Genomic DNA, 15,780 nt, shown 5'->3' with positions numbered 1-15,780 from the left:
AAAACGTCGGCCCACCTTTTTTCAAATTTATATCAGTCTATATCAAATTCTCATTTTCAAAGCTTGAAAATTATTGTCAGTTGTTATGTCGCCGTGATTTTGCAAATGAAAGACTCTTTCTCTGCCAATTTGACGTTTAGAGCTCATAATTAACAAAATTAAACAAAATTACTGAAAATAGCGTGACCTAGCCCCTTTAACTCTGTGGGACGTTAAACAATCCACACATTATTCCCAAAGAGTGGGACACGGAAATCCCGGTGTTGTGGTCTGACCTTTCCAGCAAGTGGTCGGCTTGGTAGTATTAGCGTTAAGACCTCCTGTGTGTATGAGACCACAATTGTGTATAACAGCCAGACGTCAGGCTACTTAGCCAAGTGCTGGAGCCTCTCTCAAGCCTAAAAATCAAACCTCTGATCAAGTGTTACTCGGCCAACTCACTCTTTCAGTGCGTACTTGTAAATAAAGCAAAACAATTCTGCTCATTTTTATATACCGACTTTTTTTCTATTTTCATTTGTACTTTGGTTACTGGGCTTGCTCGTTTCTAATTTGTTTTTGTTCCACTTTCATAGTTTAACACGCGCGACTGTAACAATGGTAAGAATTGCTTTTTTTCTCCCGAGTCCTGTACTACCAGTGAAAACTGCAATTTTTTGATCACCTTTAATGCTACAAATTCCAATACGGTCTTGTTCGAGCTGAGCGGCGTTGGAGACTGGGTGGCAGTAGGATTTAGCGATAATCAACTCATGGTGAGCTGAACGTTTTCAAATCATTAGTACACATGATCATGTTTACAGTTGACGTAAAGGAACAGACAATGCATATGTAATAGACAAATTAGAGTCAGTGAAAAGTATCCCTTGCTAAATAGGTGTCTTTCTATTTGTGTTTCTGTTACTATGTCTGTGTGTTTCTCTATCTGTCGATATTTGATAATAATAGTGATGATGATGATGATGATGATGATGATGATGATGATGATGATGATGTTGATGATGATGATGATGATAATAAGGGTCTTGCGTTTAAATGCATATAGCTCCGTTTCTATGTCAGGAAAACAATCGAATGTGCTCGGAAACAGATCATGCAATCGAGCAAGACACTGTCAGGTCTCATCTCCTAAGATAAGGTGAAGTGGAAGGTGGTCTTTCAGTTCTCACAAATGAACTTTCTCTTCTTTAATCCAAGCTGACTTTCCAGAATCTCGCCATTTGTACATGGATCACTTTGCTCGAAGTTACAGTTTAAAAAACGTGTCTGTTTGTCTTGCTGGGCCTCCCAGTATAAGAGTCCAGCATTTCAGTAACAATCTGTCTGCTTGTGTCTTTCTGTGTGTCGTGGATGGTGTGTGTCGTGGATGGATGGATGGATTTAAGGCAAAGAAGGTGTTGAATTCATGATACATTGTTGTTTTTCTCCCTGTAGGCCGATACAGATTTAATGATGTGCGTTAGGGGAGATGGTTCACGAAGCGGCCATTATTATGCAATTTCACGCGCAACACCCCAACAGACAACTCCGGTGAGTGCAGTACATGATGATGTCCCTTTTCTTTGCAACTGCAGTCCCCAAGTTGCTGATTACTTAACGTTGATGATAATTCCAAGTAGTAGTAAAATTAGTCACTTCCACAATTTTCATTTACCACATGCTACCGTTATTGGATTCTCAGACTAGTAGTATTTACATACACTAATACACTGATCATCATTTTAAATAGTTATTTTAGGATCGTGTCAGTTGTTGCATCTTGATGGTTCTTTAAGGACATCTTGACTTTTTTGTTTTAGACTCCATCAGCTGTAACGGTTATCGAACAGGTATTCGATAATGGAACGATAAAATGCAGGTATCAATTACTCAAACGTTTTCAAATGGCGTTTGTAGATAGATAGATGGATAGATAGATAGATAGATAGATAGATAGATAGATAGATAGATAGATAGATAGATAGATAGATAGATAGATAGACGTATAGGTAGACAGACCGCAGAAGGGTAGACAGAAAAACTGGATTGATTGATTGATCGATCGATCGATCGATCGATTGATAGGTTTGTGGATTGTAAAATAGATAGAATAAGATGCCTGGATTAGTGCGTAATCGGTCGGTTGATTGACTGTCTGACATTCCCATTCTTGCACATTCTAACATGAAAAGAGAATATGTCATCAAAGATTCAAGGGCATTATCCACACTGTATATTGACTGTAGTTGCTGAAAGGTTTTGTTTCCGCTCATATCTTGATGTGCATTTTCCGTCGGATTATGGCCCAAGTCAGGCCGGCCCACTAGCCGACTAATTGATTGCTCTAAATCCTCCTACTTAATTAATTTATTTCATTATCCAACTCAGTACCTACACATTTGTTTATTTTGCTGCGCTTAGAGTTTCGCGGGAGATAAATCCTGGATTAACCAATTTCAAAGATCTCAACATGGATTTGCTTCTCATTGGAGGGTATGGACCTGTGAATAGTAAGTGCTTTGTTACTTTACGTTATAGTTCAACTATTTATTAATATAACGTGGCACTGATTTTCTTACGGTACTTGGAATTTTTTCGAGAAATGAGGTGAACAAGGAACATTCACATGTAAGTCCCAAATCAGTTTGCCACGCTACCACCCATTGTTATTGAACACCAATCGGGCTGATTTTCCTTTTGCTTTCGGTACATCAAAGAGGTAATTTACATGATAGAATTTTTCCTTTGGACTTTGCCATGCAACTAGGAATACTTCACGACTTTCGACAGCTTACACGCACACTACTCGATCCTACCGTCCAGATAGCCTTTAAATGATTACCGAACACGTACTGTGTAGACGCGGTGGACTTATATCTTTGCATCCTGTTTATGAAAGAACTTTACGATGCTTATCAACACCCGTTTCTTACTAACAGGCGGAGGTGGAATCGCCCAGCATACTACAACACCGCTGTCATCAACTAATAGATTAAGTGTGGTAGAAGCCAGTCAAGTAAATGTACTCAGTGTAAGAAAAATAAAACGTTCTTCTCATTTTTAGCCAACTGGGTTTTTTCTATTCTTATGTATCAGGCTTTGGTTACTGGGCTTACTCGTTTCTAATTTGTGTTTGATCCACTTTCATAGTTTAACACGCGCGACTGTAACAGTGGTAAGGGTTGTTTTTCGTCTCCCGAGGCCTGTACTACCAGTGAAAACTGCAATTTTTTGATTACCTTTAATGCTACAAATTCCAATACGGTCTTGTTCGAGCTGAGCGGCGTTGGAGACTGGGTGGCAGTAGGATTTAGCGATAATCAACTCATGGTGAGCTGAACGTTTTCAAATCATTAGTACACATGATCATGTTTACAGTTGACGTAAAGGCTCAGACAATGCATATGTAATAGACAAGTTAGAGTCAGTGAAAAGTATCCCTGGCTAAATAGCTGTCTTTCTATTTGTGTTTCTGTTACTTTGTCTGTGTGCTTCTCTATCTGTCAGTATTTGATAATAATAGTGATGATGATGATGATGATGATGATGATGATGATGATAAGGGTCTTGCGTTTAAATGCATATAGCTCCGTTTACATGTCAGGAAAACAATCGAATATGCTCTGAAACCGATCATACAATTGAGCAAGACACTGTTAGGTTTCACTTCCTATGATAAGGTGAAGTGGAGGGTGGTCTTTCAGTTCTCACAAATGAACTTTCACTTCTTTAACCCAAAGACTTTCCAGAGTCTCGCCATTTGTACATGGATCACTTTGCTCGAGGTTACAGTTTAAAAAACGTGTTTGTTTGTCTTGCTGGGCCTTCCAGAATAAGAGTCCAGCATTTCAGAAGCAATCTGTCTGGTTGTGTCTTTCTGTGTGTCGTGGATGGATGGATTCAAGGCAAAGAAGGTGTTGAACTCATGATACATTGTTGTTTTCTCCCTGTAGGCCGATACAGATTTACTGATGTGCGTTAGGGGAGATGGTTCACGAAGCGGCCATTATTATGCAAGTTCACGCGCAACACCACAACAGACAACTCCGGTGAGTGCAGTACATGATGATGTCCCTTTTCTTTGCAACTGCAGTCCCTGAGTTGCTGATTACTTAACGTTGATGATAATTCCAAGTAATAGTAAAATTAGTCACTTCCACAATTTTTATTTACGACATGCTACCGTTATTAGATTCTCAGACTAGTAGTATTTACATACACTAAAACACTCATCATCATTTTAAATAGTTGTTTTCAGATCGTGTCAGTTGTTGCATCTTGATGGTTCTTTAAGCACATCTTGACTTTTTTGTTTCAGACTCCATTAGCTGTAACGGTTATCGAACAGGTATTCGACAATGGAAGGATGAAATGCAGGTATAAAGTACTCAAACGTTTTCAAATGGCCTTGATAGATAGATAGATAGACAGATAGGTAAACAGACAGACAGAAAAAAACTTGATTGATTGATTGATTGATCGATCAATCGATCGATTGATAGGTTTGTGGATTATAAAATAGATAGAATAAGATAGCTGGATTAGTGGGTAATCGGTCGGTTGATTGACTGTCTGACATTCCCCTTCTTGTGCATTCTAACATGAAAAGTGAATGTGTGATCCAAGATTCAAGGGCATTATTGAAACTGTGTATTGACTGTAGTTGCTGAAAGGTTTTGTCGTCGCTCATATTTTGATGTGCATTTTCTCTCGGTTTATGGCCCATGTAAGGCTGGCCGACTAGCCCACTAATGGATTGCTTTAAATCCCTTTACTTAATTAATTTATTTATTTATCGAACTCTGTACCTATACATTTGTTTATTTTGCTGCGCTTAGAGTTTCGCGGGAGATAAATCCTGGATTAAACAATTTTAAAGATCTCAACATGGAATTGTTTCTCATTGGAGGGTATGGACCTGTGAATAGTAAGTGCTTTGTTACTTTACGTTATAGTTCAACTATTTATTAATATAACGTGCCACTGATTTTCTTACGGTACAATCAAAATATTGGAATTTTTTCGAGAAATGAGGTGAACAAGGAACATTCACATGTAAGTCCCAAATCAGTTTGCCACGCTACCACCCAATGTTATTGAACACCAATCGGGCTGACTTTCCTTTGGCTTTCGGTACACCAAAGAGGTAATTTACATGATAGAATTGTTCCTTTGGACTTTGCCATGCAACTAGCAGTACTTCACCACTTTCGACAGCTTACACGCACACTACTCGATCCTACCGTCCAGATAGCCTTTAAATGATTACCGAACTCGTACTGCGTAGAAGCGGCGGACTTATATCTTTGCATCCTGTTTATGAAAGAACTTTACGATGCTTATCAACACCCGTTTCTTACTAACAGGCGGAGGTGGAATCGCCCAGCATACTACAACACCGCTGCCATCAACTAATAGATTAAGTGTGGTAGAAGCCAGTCAAGTAAATGTACTCAGTGTAAGAAAAATAAAACGTTCTTCTCATTTTTAGCCAACTGTGCTTTTTGTATTCTTATGTATCAGGCTTTGGTCACTGGGCTTGCTCGTTTCTTATTTGTTTTGGTTCCACTTTCATAGTTTAACACGCGCGACTGTAACAGTGGTAAGGGTTGTTTTTCGTCTCCCGAGGCCTGTACTACCAGTGAAAACTGCAATTTTTTGATCACCTTTAATGCTACAAATTCCAATACGGTCTTGTTCGAGCTGAGCGGCGTTGGAGACTGGGTGGCAGTAGGATTTAGCGATAATCAACTCATGGTGAGCTGAACGTTTTCAAATCATTAGTACACATGATCATGTTTACAGTTGACGTAAAGGCACAGACAATGCATATGTAATAGACAAATTAGAGTCAGTGAAAAGGATCCCTTTGTAAATAGCTGTCTTTCTATTTGTGTTTCTGTTACTTTGTCTGTGTGTTTCTCTATCTGGCGATATTTGATAATAATAATGATAATGATGATGATGATGATGATGATGATGATGATGGTGATAAGGGTCTTGCGTTTAAATGCATATAGCTCCGTTTCTATGTCATGAAAACAATCAAATGAGCTCGGCAACAGATCATGCAATCGAGCATGACACTGTCAGGTTTCATCTCCTAAGATAAGGTGAAGTAGAGGGTGGTCTTTCAGTTCTCACAAATGAACTTTCTCTTCTTTAACCCAGGCTGACTTTCCAGAGTCTCGCCATTTGTACATGGATTACTTTGCTCGAAGTTACAGTTTAAAAAAACGTGCTTGTTTGTCTTGCTGGGCCTCCCAGTATAAGAGTCCAGCATTTCAGAAACAATCTGTCTGCTTGTGTCTTTCCGTGTGTCGTGGATGGATGGATTCAAGGCAAAGAAGGTGTTGAATTCATGATACGTTGTTGTTTTTCTCCCTGTAGGCCGATACAGATTTACTGATGTGCGTTAGGGGAGATGGTTCACGAAGCGGCCATTATTATGCAAGTTCACGAGCAACACCACAACAGACAACTCCGGTGAGTGCTGTACATGATGATGTCCGTTTTCTTTGCAACTGCAGTCCCTGAGTAGCTGCATATTACTTACCGTTGATGATAATTCCAAGTAATGGTAAAATTAGTTACTTCCACAAATTTTGATTTAGGACATGCTACTGTTATTGGATTCTCAGACTAGCAGCATTTACATGATACACTAATACACTCATCATCATTTTAAATAGTTATTTTCGGATCGTGTCAGTTGTTGCATCTTGATGGTTCTTTAAGCACATCTTGACTGTTTTTGCTTCAGACTCCATTAGCTGTAACGGTTATCGAACAAGTATTCGAGAATGGAAGGATGAAATGCAGGTATCAATTACTCAAACGTTTTCAAATGGCATTTGTAGATAGATAGATAGACAGATAGGTAGACAGACAGACAGACAGAAAAACTTGATTGATTGATTGATTGATTGGTTTTTGGATTATAGAACTAATTTGACGAAATTGGCAAAATATCGCCAAAATCGCCAAATCTTCCCCATTCGAGTGTCGTTAATAACAACGGATGAAGTGCTGTCACAAAATTGTCAAAATATCGCCAAATTCGATGATTTTGCCAAGATTGTCAATCGTGGAGCACTTTCGCCAAATCTGCCATTTTTGTCATTGCGTGCATTTCAGGACATAATTGTAGGTACAGAACACCACTCCTCCGACAACTTCAATTCGTTGTTCGCGAATGATTTCAACTTGTTAAGAGAACCCAGCCAATTGACTTTGCGACCCTTTCGATCCTGTTCAATAGATAATGGATACAATTGACCATTATCGACTTGTAACCCGTTAGTATCATCGCTTTGACTTAGCAATGTTGAGCTCTCGCTTACATGCGTTTCCGCCATTTTAGATAGACTTAGATAGTTAGATAGATAGATAGATAGATAGATAGATAGATAGATAGATAGATAGATAGATAAATAGTCTAAGATAGATAGATAGATAGATAGATAGATAGATAGATAGATAGATAGATAGATAGATATCATATCATATCATATCATATCATATCATATCATATCATATCATGCGGTTCATTGACTGCCTGATATCCCCATTGTTGTGCATTCTAACATGAACAGTTGATATGTGATCCAAGATTCAAGGGCACTGTCGACACGGTGTATTGACTGCAGGGGCTGAAAGGTTTTGTCGTCGCTCATATCTTATGTGAATTTTCTGTCGGATTATGGCCCATGTCAGGCCGGCCGACTAGCCGACTAATTGATTGCTCTAAATCCCCCTACTTAATTTATTTATTTAATTATCCAACTCAGTACCTATACACTTGTTTATTTTGCTGCGCTTAGAGTTTCTCGGGAGGTAAACCCTGGATTAACCAATTTTAAAGATCTCAACATGGAATTGTTTCTCATTGGAGGGTATGGACCTGTGAATAGTAAGTGCTTTGTTACTTTACGTTACAGTTCAACTATTTATTAATATAACGTGCCACAGATTTTCTTACGGTACAGTCAAATTATTGGAATTTTTTCGAGAAATGAGGTGAACAAGGAACATTCACATGTATGTCCCAAATCAGTTTGCCACGCTACCCCCCAATGTTATTGAACACCAAACGGGCTGATTTTCCTTTGGCTTTCGGTACATCAAAGAGGTAATTTACATGATAGAATTGTTCCTTTGGACTTTGCCATGCAACTAGGAGTACTTCACGACTTTCGACAGCTTACACGCACACTACTCGATCCTACCGTCCAGATAGCCTTTAAATGATTACCGAACTCGTACTGTGTAGAAGCGGTGGACTTATATCTTTGCATCCTGTTTATGAAAGAACTTTACGATGCTTATCAACACCCGTTTCTTACTAACAGGCGGAGGTGGAATCGCCCAGCATACTACAACATCGCTGCCATCAACTAATAGATTAAGTGTGGTAGAAGCCAGTCAAGTAAATGTACTCAGTGTAAGAAAAATAAAACGTTCTTCTCATTTTTAGCCAACTGTGCTTTTTGTATTCTTATGTATCAGGCTTTGGTTACTGGGCTTGCTCGTTTCTAATTTGTTTTTGTTCCACTTTCATAGTTTAACACGCGCGACTGTAACAGTGGTAAGGGTTGTTTTTCGTCTCCCGAGTCCTCTACTACCAGTAAAAACTGCAATTTTTTGCTCACCTTTAATGCTACAAAGTCCAGTACGGTCTTGTTCGAGCTGAGCGGCGTTGGAGACTGGGTGGCAGTAGGATTTAGCGATAATCAACTCATGGTGAGCTGAACGTTTTCAAATCATTAGTACACATGATCATGTTTACAGTTGACGTAAAGGCACAGACAATGCATATGTAATAGACAAATTAGAGTCAGTGAAAAGTATCCCTTGCTAAATAGGTGTCTTTCTATTTGTGTTTCTGTTACTTTGTCTGTGTGTTTCTCTATCTGTCAGTATTTGATAATAATAGTGAGGATGATGATGATCATGATGATGATGATGATAAGGGTCTTGCGTTTAAAGGGAAATAGCTCCGTCTCTATGTCAGGAAAACAATCGAATATGCTCTGAAACCGATCGTGCAATTGAGCAAGACACTGTCAGGTTTCACTTCCTATGATAAGGTGAAGTGGAGGGTGGTCTTTCAGTTCTCACAAATGAACTTTCACTTCTTTAACCCAAAGACTTTCCAGAGTCTCACCATTTGTACATGGATCACTTTGCTCAAAGTTACAGTTTAAAAAACGTGTTCGTTTGTCTTGCTGGGCCTTCCAGTATAAGAGTCCACCATTTCAGAAACAATCTGCCTGCGTGTGTCTTTCTGTGTGCCGTGGATGGATGGATTCAAGGCAAAGAAGCTGTTGAACTCATGATACATTGTTGGTTTTCTCCCTGTAGGCCGATACAGATTTACTGATATGCGTTAGGGGAGATGGTTCACGAAGCGGCCATTATTATGCAAGTTCACGCGCAACACCACAACAGACAACTCCGGTGAGTGCTGTACATGATGATGTCCGTTTTCTTTGCAACTGCAGTTCCTGAGTTGCTGATTACTTAACGTTGATGATAATTCCAAGTAATAGTAAAGTTAGTCACTTCGACAATTTTCATTTACCACAGGCTACTGTTATTAGATTCTCAGACTAGTAGTATTTACATACACTAATACACTGATCATCATTTTGAATAGTTGTTTTCGGATCGTGTCAGTTGTTGCATCTTGATGGTTCTTTAAGCACATCTTGACTTTTTTGTTCAAGACTCCATCAGCTGTAACGGTTATCGAACAGGTATTCGACAATGGAAGGATGAAATGCAGGTATCAATTACTCAAACGTTTTCAAATGGCGTTTGTGGATAGATAGATAGATAAATAGATAGACAGATAGATAGATAGATAGATAGATAGATAGATGGATAGATAGACAGATAGGTAGACAGACAGACGGACAGACAGAAAAACTTGATTCATTGATTGATCGATCGATCGATCGATCGATTGATAGGTTTGTGAATTGTAAATTAGATAGAATAAGATGCCTGGATTAGTGGGTAATCGGTCGGTTGATTGACTGTTTGACATTCCCATTCTTGTGCATTCTAACATGAAAAGAGAATGTGTGATCTAAGATTCAAGGGCATTATCCACACTGTGTATTGACTGTAGTTGCTGAAAGGTTTTGTCGCCGCTCATATCTTAGAGTGCATTTTCTGTTGGATTATGGCCAATGTCAGGCCGGCCGACTAGCCGACTAATTGATTGCTCTAAATCCCCCTACTTAATTTATTTATTTAATTATCCAACTCAGTACCTATACATTTGTTTATTTTGCTGCGCTTAGAGTTTCCCGGGAGATAAATCCTGGATTAACCAATTTCAAAGATCTCAACATGGAATTGTTTCTCATTGGAGGGTATGGACCTGTGAATAGTAAGTGCTTTGTTACTTTACGTTATAGTTCAACTATTTATTAATATAACGTGGCACTGAGAATAAGATAGCTGGATCTCATTGTTTCTCATTGGAGGGTATGGACCTGTGAATATATTACTTTACGTTATAGTTCAACTATTTATTAATATAACGTGCCACTGATTTTCTTACGGTACAGTCAAATTATTGGATTTTTTTCGAGAAATAAGGTGAACAAGAAACATTCACATGTAAGTCCCAAATCAGTTTGCCACGCTACCACCCAATGTTATTGAACACCAATCGGGCTGACTTTCCTTTGGCTTTCGGTACACCAAAGAGGTAATTTACATGATAGAATTGTTCCTTTGAACTTTGCCATGCAACTAGCAGTACTTCACCACTTTCGACAGCTTACACGCACACTACTCGATCCTACCGTCCAGATAGCCTTTAAATGATTACCGAACTCGTACTGCGTAGAAGCGGCGGACTTATATCTTTGCATCCTGTTTATGAAAGAACTTTACGATGCTTATCAACACCCGTTTCTTACTAACAGGCGGAGGTGGAATCGCCCAGCATACTACAACACCGCTGCCATCAACTAATAGATTAAGTGTGGTAGAAGCCAGTCAAGTAAATGTACTCAGTGTAAGAAAAATAAAACGTTCTTCTCATTTTTAGCCAACTGTGCTTTTTGTATTCTTATGTATCAGGCTTTGGTCACTGGGCTTGCTCGTTTCTAATTTGTTTTGGTTCCACTTTCATAGTTTAACACGCGCGACTGTAACAGTGGTAAGGGTTGTTTTTCGTCTCCCGAGTCCTATACTTCCAGTGAAAACTGCAATTTTTTGATCACTTTTAATGCTACAAATTCCAATACGGTCTTGTTCGAGCTGAGCGGCGTTGGAGACTGGGTGGCAGTAGGATTTAGCGATAATCAACTCATGGTGAGCTGAACGTTTTCAAATCATTAGTACACATGATCATGTTTACAGTTGACGTAAAGGCACAGACAATGCATATGTAATAGACAAATTAGAGTCAGTGAAAAGGATCCCTTGCTAAATAGCTGTCTTTCTATTTGTGTTTCTGTTACTTTGTCTGTGTGTTTCTCTATCTGGCGATATTTGATAATAATAGTGATAATGATGATGATGATGATGATGGTGATAAGGGTCTTGCGTTTAAATGCATATAGCTCCGTTTCTATGTCAGGAAAACACTCAAAAGCTAGGCAACAGATCATGCAATCGAGCATGACACTGTCAGGTTTTATCTCCTAAGATAAGGTGAAGTGGAGGGTGGTCTTTCAGTTCTCACAAATGAACTTTCCCTTCTTTAACCCAAAGACTTTCCAGAGTCTCGCCATTTGTACATGAATCACTTTGCTCGAAGTTGCAGTTTAACAAACGTAATTGTTTGTCTTGCTGGGCCTCCAAGTATAAGAGTGCAGCATTTCAGTAACAGTCTGTCTGCTTGTGTCTTTCTGTGTGACGTGGATGGATGGATCCAAGGGAAAGAAGGTGTTGAACTCATCATTAAGGGTTGTTTTCTCTTTCTCTAGGCCGATACAGATTTACTGATGTGCGTTAGGGGCGATGGTTCACGAAGCGGCCATTATTATTCAAGTTCACGCGCAACACCACAACAGACAACTCCGGTGAGTGCTGTACATGATGATGTCCGTTTTCTTTGCAACTGCAGTCCCTGAGTTGCTGATTACTTAACGTTGATGATAATTCCAAGTCACATTAAAATTAGTCACTTTTACAATTTTGATTTATGACATGCCACCGTTATTCGATCCCAGACTAGTATTCTATACATACACTAATACACTGACAATTTTAAATAATTGCTTTCAGGTCGTGTCAGTAGTTGCATCTTGATGGTTCTTCAAGCACATCTTGACTTTTTTGTTTCAGACGCCATCGGCTGTAACTGTTATGGAACAGGTATTCGACAATGGAAGGATAAAATGCAGGTATCAATTACTCAAACGTTTTCAAATGGCGTTAATAGATAGATAGATCGATCGATCGATTGATAGATTTGTGGATTTGTGGATAGCTGGATATGTGGGAAACCTGTCGGTTGATTGACTGTGTGAAATCGGATTCCCCATTCTTGTGCATTCTAACATGAAAAGTCAATGTGTGATCCAAGATCCAAGGGCATTGTCGACAAGGTGTATTGCCTGCAGGTGCTGAAGAGATTTGTCGCCGCTCATATCTTGATGTGCATTTTCCGTCGGATTATGGCCCATCTCAGGCCGGTCAACTAGCCGACTGATTGATTGCCCTAAATCCCCTTAATTATTTTTTTTATTTAATTATCTATCTCACTACCTACATATTTATTTATTTTGCTGCGCTTAGAGTTTCCCGGGAGGTAAACCCTGGATTAACTAATTTTAAAGATCTCAACATGGAGTTATTTCTCATTGGAGGGTATGGACCTGTGAATAGTAAGTGCTTTGTTACTTTACGTTATAGTTCAACTATTTATTGATATAACGTTAACGTGCCACTGATTTTCTTACGGCTCAGTCAAATTATTGGAATTCTTCGACAAAATGAGGTGAATAAGGAACATTTATGAAATGGTATATAAAATGAATCATATATGAACTGCGGATATAAAATCAAGTGAAGCTATGATCTTTGCAGTTATGAGCGCAATTTTTGCAATTGCGTAGAGAAGCCTGAAAAAAATTCAGGACTTGATTTCTCACGGGACCATTAGAACCCACAAATGACCAGCTCCCAACGTCAGTGGCTTCATAGCTCAGTTGGTTAGAGCGTCGCACCGGAATCGCAAGGTCACGGGTTCAAACCCCGTTGAAGTCCTGAATTTTTCAGGCTTCAGGCTACGCAATTTCAAAAATTGCGTTCATAACTGCGAAGATCATAGCTTCACTTGAGCATTCACATGCAACTCAGATCTCAAACCAGTTTGCCACACCGCCTCCCTTCGTTATTGAACGCCAATTTGGCTTTCGGTACACTACAAAAGAGGTAATTTAGACGGTACAATTGTTGCTTACGATTTTCCCATGCAACTACAGTCCGAAACTGAGTTCAGCAAACAAAACAAAACTGGAAATCGTATCATATATTTGTCCTCAAAATGGTGAACAATTTGTAACATTTCATTAAAAACTGTTTTATTGTAGTAAAGTCTGTTTTATGGAAACTATAGAACCGGCGAAGAATATTTTCAGGAGCCTCGTTCCCAGACTCCGCATTTATCCACCGCTTTCGAGCTGCAGAAGACCTTTTACTTTGCTTAGCAGAACTCGACTCCTCACAAGTTGAAAGACAACAAGTCGCGTAGACAATGAAATAGTACAAGGGAAAGAGCCACATTCATGTCTCTGTAGATTTTGCTTCGCCAAATTTGCTGTGCGTCACCTCATTGCTGATGATAATCAGTGTCGTACAAAACCGAATTGTCCGTGCGTGACCCAAGCCGTTGTTAACAACGGAAACAGTTCTCACTCCTAAAAACACATCTTCTCGTTGTTCTTTTGATATAGCTACCAGAATATATGGCGTGATGTGTTATATGCACTTCTGCTGATCTTTATGTGGCTTTCGTTTCTGAACAAAACAACGCTTAATTAATTAATGCGTTTTTCAACAGTTCTCGGGTATTGTAAAATAATAAGCTAACATCTAATTTATCTGATCTTTCGCTGTTTCTAGGGTGAGTACTATTGAAAAATACACACCCGGTGATCTTTTAACGCCACAAGGCGCTTGTATGAATAGAAAAGGAAGAGTTTTATGTTTTTTGCAGTCTCTTTCTAAAAGTAATTTCTATACCTAAATATCTTCCTTTAAATAGCCGAGAACTGTGGCCGAGAACTGTTGACTGCTCACTGTAACGTAACCCACCGATTTTAAAATCCTTCCTTACACCACCTCTACACCTGTGCAATATATAGCTTTACTATCTGAGACAAGTCTCTAATGAGATTCAATGAACCTAGCCGGCCTGGAGACCAATTATCAAGAAATTCTTTTTTCAGACAATCCTGGTCAAAACTGTTTGGACAATTCCCGCTATCCCCCCACCCCCCATTACAATGTTGATTTTTCACGGTCTCCGAAATCAAAATTAGTTCATCGATCGCTCGCCTGTTTCAACATTGTCTGGAGGGAAGGGGGCGCGAAAAAGGCAGCGAAAGGAGAACACGCGTTGCTCATATAACGATGGAAGCATGTACAGTAAATTCTCTACTTTTCGCCCAAAATTTGACAAGTGTCCTAAAGTCGTTTGACCCGGATTGTAGCAGTACTTCACGATTTTCAACAGCTTACACGCACACTACTCGTGAACGTCTGTCTTAATAATGTGTTAGTCTGTGTTAGATTTTACTGACACAAGAGATTATAATTTATAATCTCTTGACTGACATTAGTGGTGAAGTCATAGCGTGAGCTAGTAGGATTCGAAATCGTTAGCAAAAATCCAGCCGTCAAAATAGCCTTTAAACAGCTGCAGAAACGTCATGTGTAGAAGCGACGGACTTATCTTTGCATCCCGTTTATGATAGAATTTCAGGCTGCTTATTAACCCACTTTTCTTATTTACAGTCGGAGGTGGAATCGCCCAGCATACTACAACACCGCTGCCATCAACTAACAGGTTAAGAGTGCCTGATGCTGTTCAAGTAATTGGTGATTCATCGTTACCCACATCAATCCTTGTTCACGGTAACTTGTCAAATAGTATTTAACGTTTTGTATCTCACAATTATGACGTCATACGGCCCTCCTTTAATACATTTTTCAAAATACCAGTTCTATTTTTTTTGTCCAAATAGAAATTCCATGCTACAGTTTACGAAAAATGATGGGACGGTTCCCATCCGGTGAAAAGAGCGCCTCTTCCTTTCGTCTTCTGAGAGCCTTTCCCTGTTTTTTCACTGAAACGCACGACAGAGGACTGGAACTAGTTGCACATGCGATTTGTGATTGCATTGATGTCAAATTTTCATTAAAAGTTACTTCATAGAACCATCCATGCAACCTCTCTGCAGGGCTCTTTGACTGAAAAGCTTCCTTAGCAACCATTCTCTTTCTGTAGTTAAGTGCCACCCCCTTAAATATTTCGTTCCTGTAAAATAGCAGGACAAACCAGACACTTCAATTAAATTAGTTCTTGCATGAAACTATTGAACGTCCTTTTTTAAATGCTTTTCATTTCACAATCACGTTCTCTTTGATGAACTGAATTTAGGCCATTCCTAACTGGTATATTTCTTAAAGAGCCTGTGCTGACCTCTCCGTTTTGAAGTAAAGAGAGAGTTAACGTGATGTTGATAGGGGCCCATTTCATTCTGGTATCATAGCGCGGACACGAAAATAGGCCTTATATAAGCACTGCTTTAGAAGTAGACATTGACA

The 15,780-nt window shown here is 39.2% G+C and overlaps 1 protein-coding gene and 1 long non-coding RNA gene across 2 annotated transcripts in view; both read left to right on the top strand.

The window, feature by feature from the left end:
* The first annotated feature begins 268 nt into the window (after window positions 1-268).
* On the top strand, window positions 269-2,481 carry LOC138007036 (uncharacterized). The gene is made up of 4 exons (XR_011123984.1): window positions 269-755; window positions 1,435-1,530; window positions 1,800-1,858; window positions 2,401-2,481. It is a non-coding gene; the product is annotated as an uncharacterized lncRNA (long non-coding RNA).
* Window positions 2,482-2,887: 406 nt separating this feature from the next.
* The window catches only part of LOC138005572 (uncharacterized), a 28,750-nt gene continuing 15,857 nt past the window's right edge, over window positions 2,888-15,780 (top strand). Inside the window, exons 1-21 of the mRNA XM_068851779.1 lie at window positions 2,888-3,010; window positions 3,130-3,309; window positions 3,933-4,028; window positions 4,298-4,356; window positions 4,818-4,906; window positions 5,346-5,437; window positions 5,557-5,736; window positions 6,370-6,465; window positions 6,743-6,801; window positions 7,803-7,891; window positions 8,331-8,407; window positions 8,542-8,721; window positions 9,343-9,438; window positions 9,708-9,766; window positions 10,290-10,378; window positions 10,923-11,014; window positions 11,134-11,313; window positions 11,931-12,026; window positions 12,292-12,350; window positions 12,745-12,833; window positions 14,968-15,087. Of these exons, the coding sequence (XP_068707880.1) occupies window positions 2,888-3,010; window positions 3,130-3,309; window positions 3,933-4,028; window positions 4,298-4,356; window positions 4,818-4,906; window positions 5,346-5,437; window positions 5,557-5,736; window positions 6,370-6,465; window positions 6,743-6,801; window positions 7,803-7,891; window positions 8,331-8,407; window positions 8,542-8,721; window positions 9,343-9,438; window positions 9,708-9,766; window positions 10,290-10,378; window positions 10,923-11,014; window positions 11,134-11,313; window positions 11,931-12,026; window positions 12,292-12,350; window positions 12,745-12,833; window positions 14,968-15,087 (2,200 nt within the window). The remainder of the gene's footprint in view (window positions 3,011-3,129; window positions 3,310-3,932; window positions 4,029-4,297; window positions 4,357-4,817; window positions 4,907-5,345; window positions 5,438-5,556; window positions 5,737-6,369; window positions 6,466-6,742; window positions 6,802-7,802; window positions 7,892-8,330; window positions 8,408-8,541; window positions 8,722-9,342; window positions 9,439-9,707; window positions 9,767-10,289; window positions 10,379-10,922; window positions 11,015-11,133; window positions 11,314-11,930; window positions 12,027-12,291; window positions 12,351-12,744; window positions 12,834-14,967; window positions 15,088-15,780) is intronic.

The sequence above is a fragment of the Montipora foliosa genome, chromosome 6 (genome assembly GCF_036669935.1).
Source record: "Montipora foliosa isolate CH-2021 chromosome 6, ASM3666993v2, whole genome shotgun sequence".
Lineage (NCBI taxonomy): Eukaryota > Metazoa > Cnidaria > Anthozoa > Scleractinia > Acroporidae > Montipora > Montipora foliosa.
Note: the sequence above shows the minus strand (reverse complement) of the source record. Positions and strands in the feature narration are given on the sequence as shown.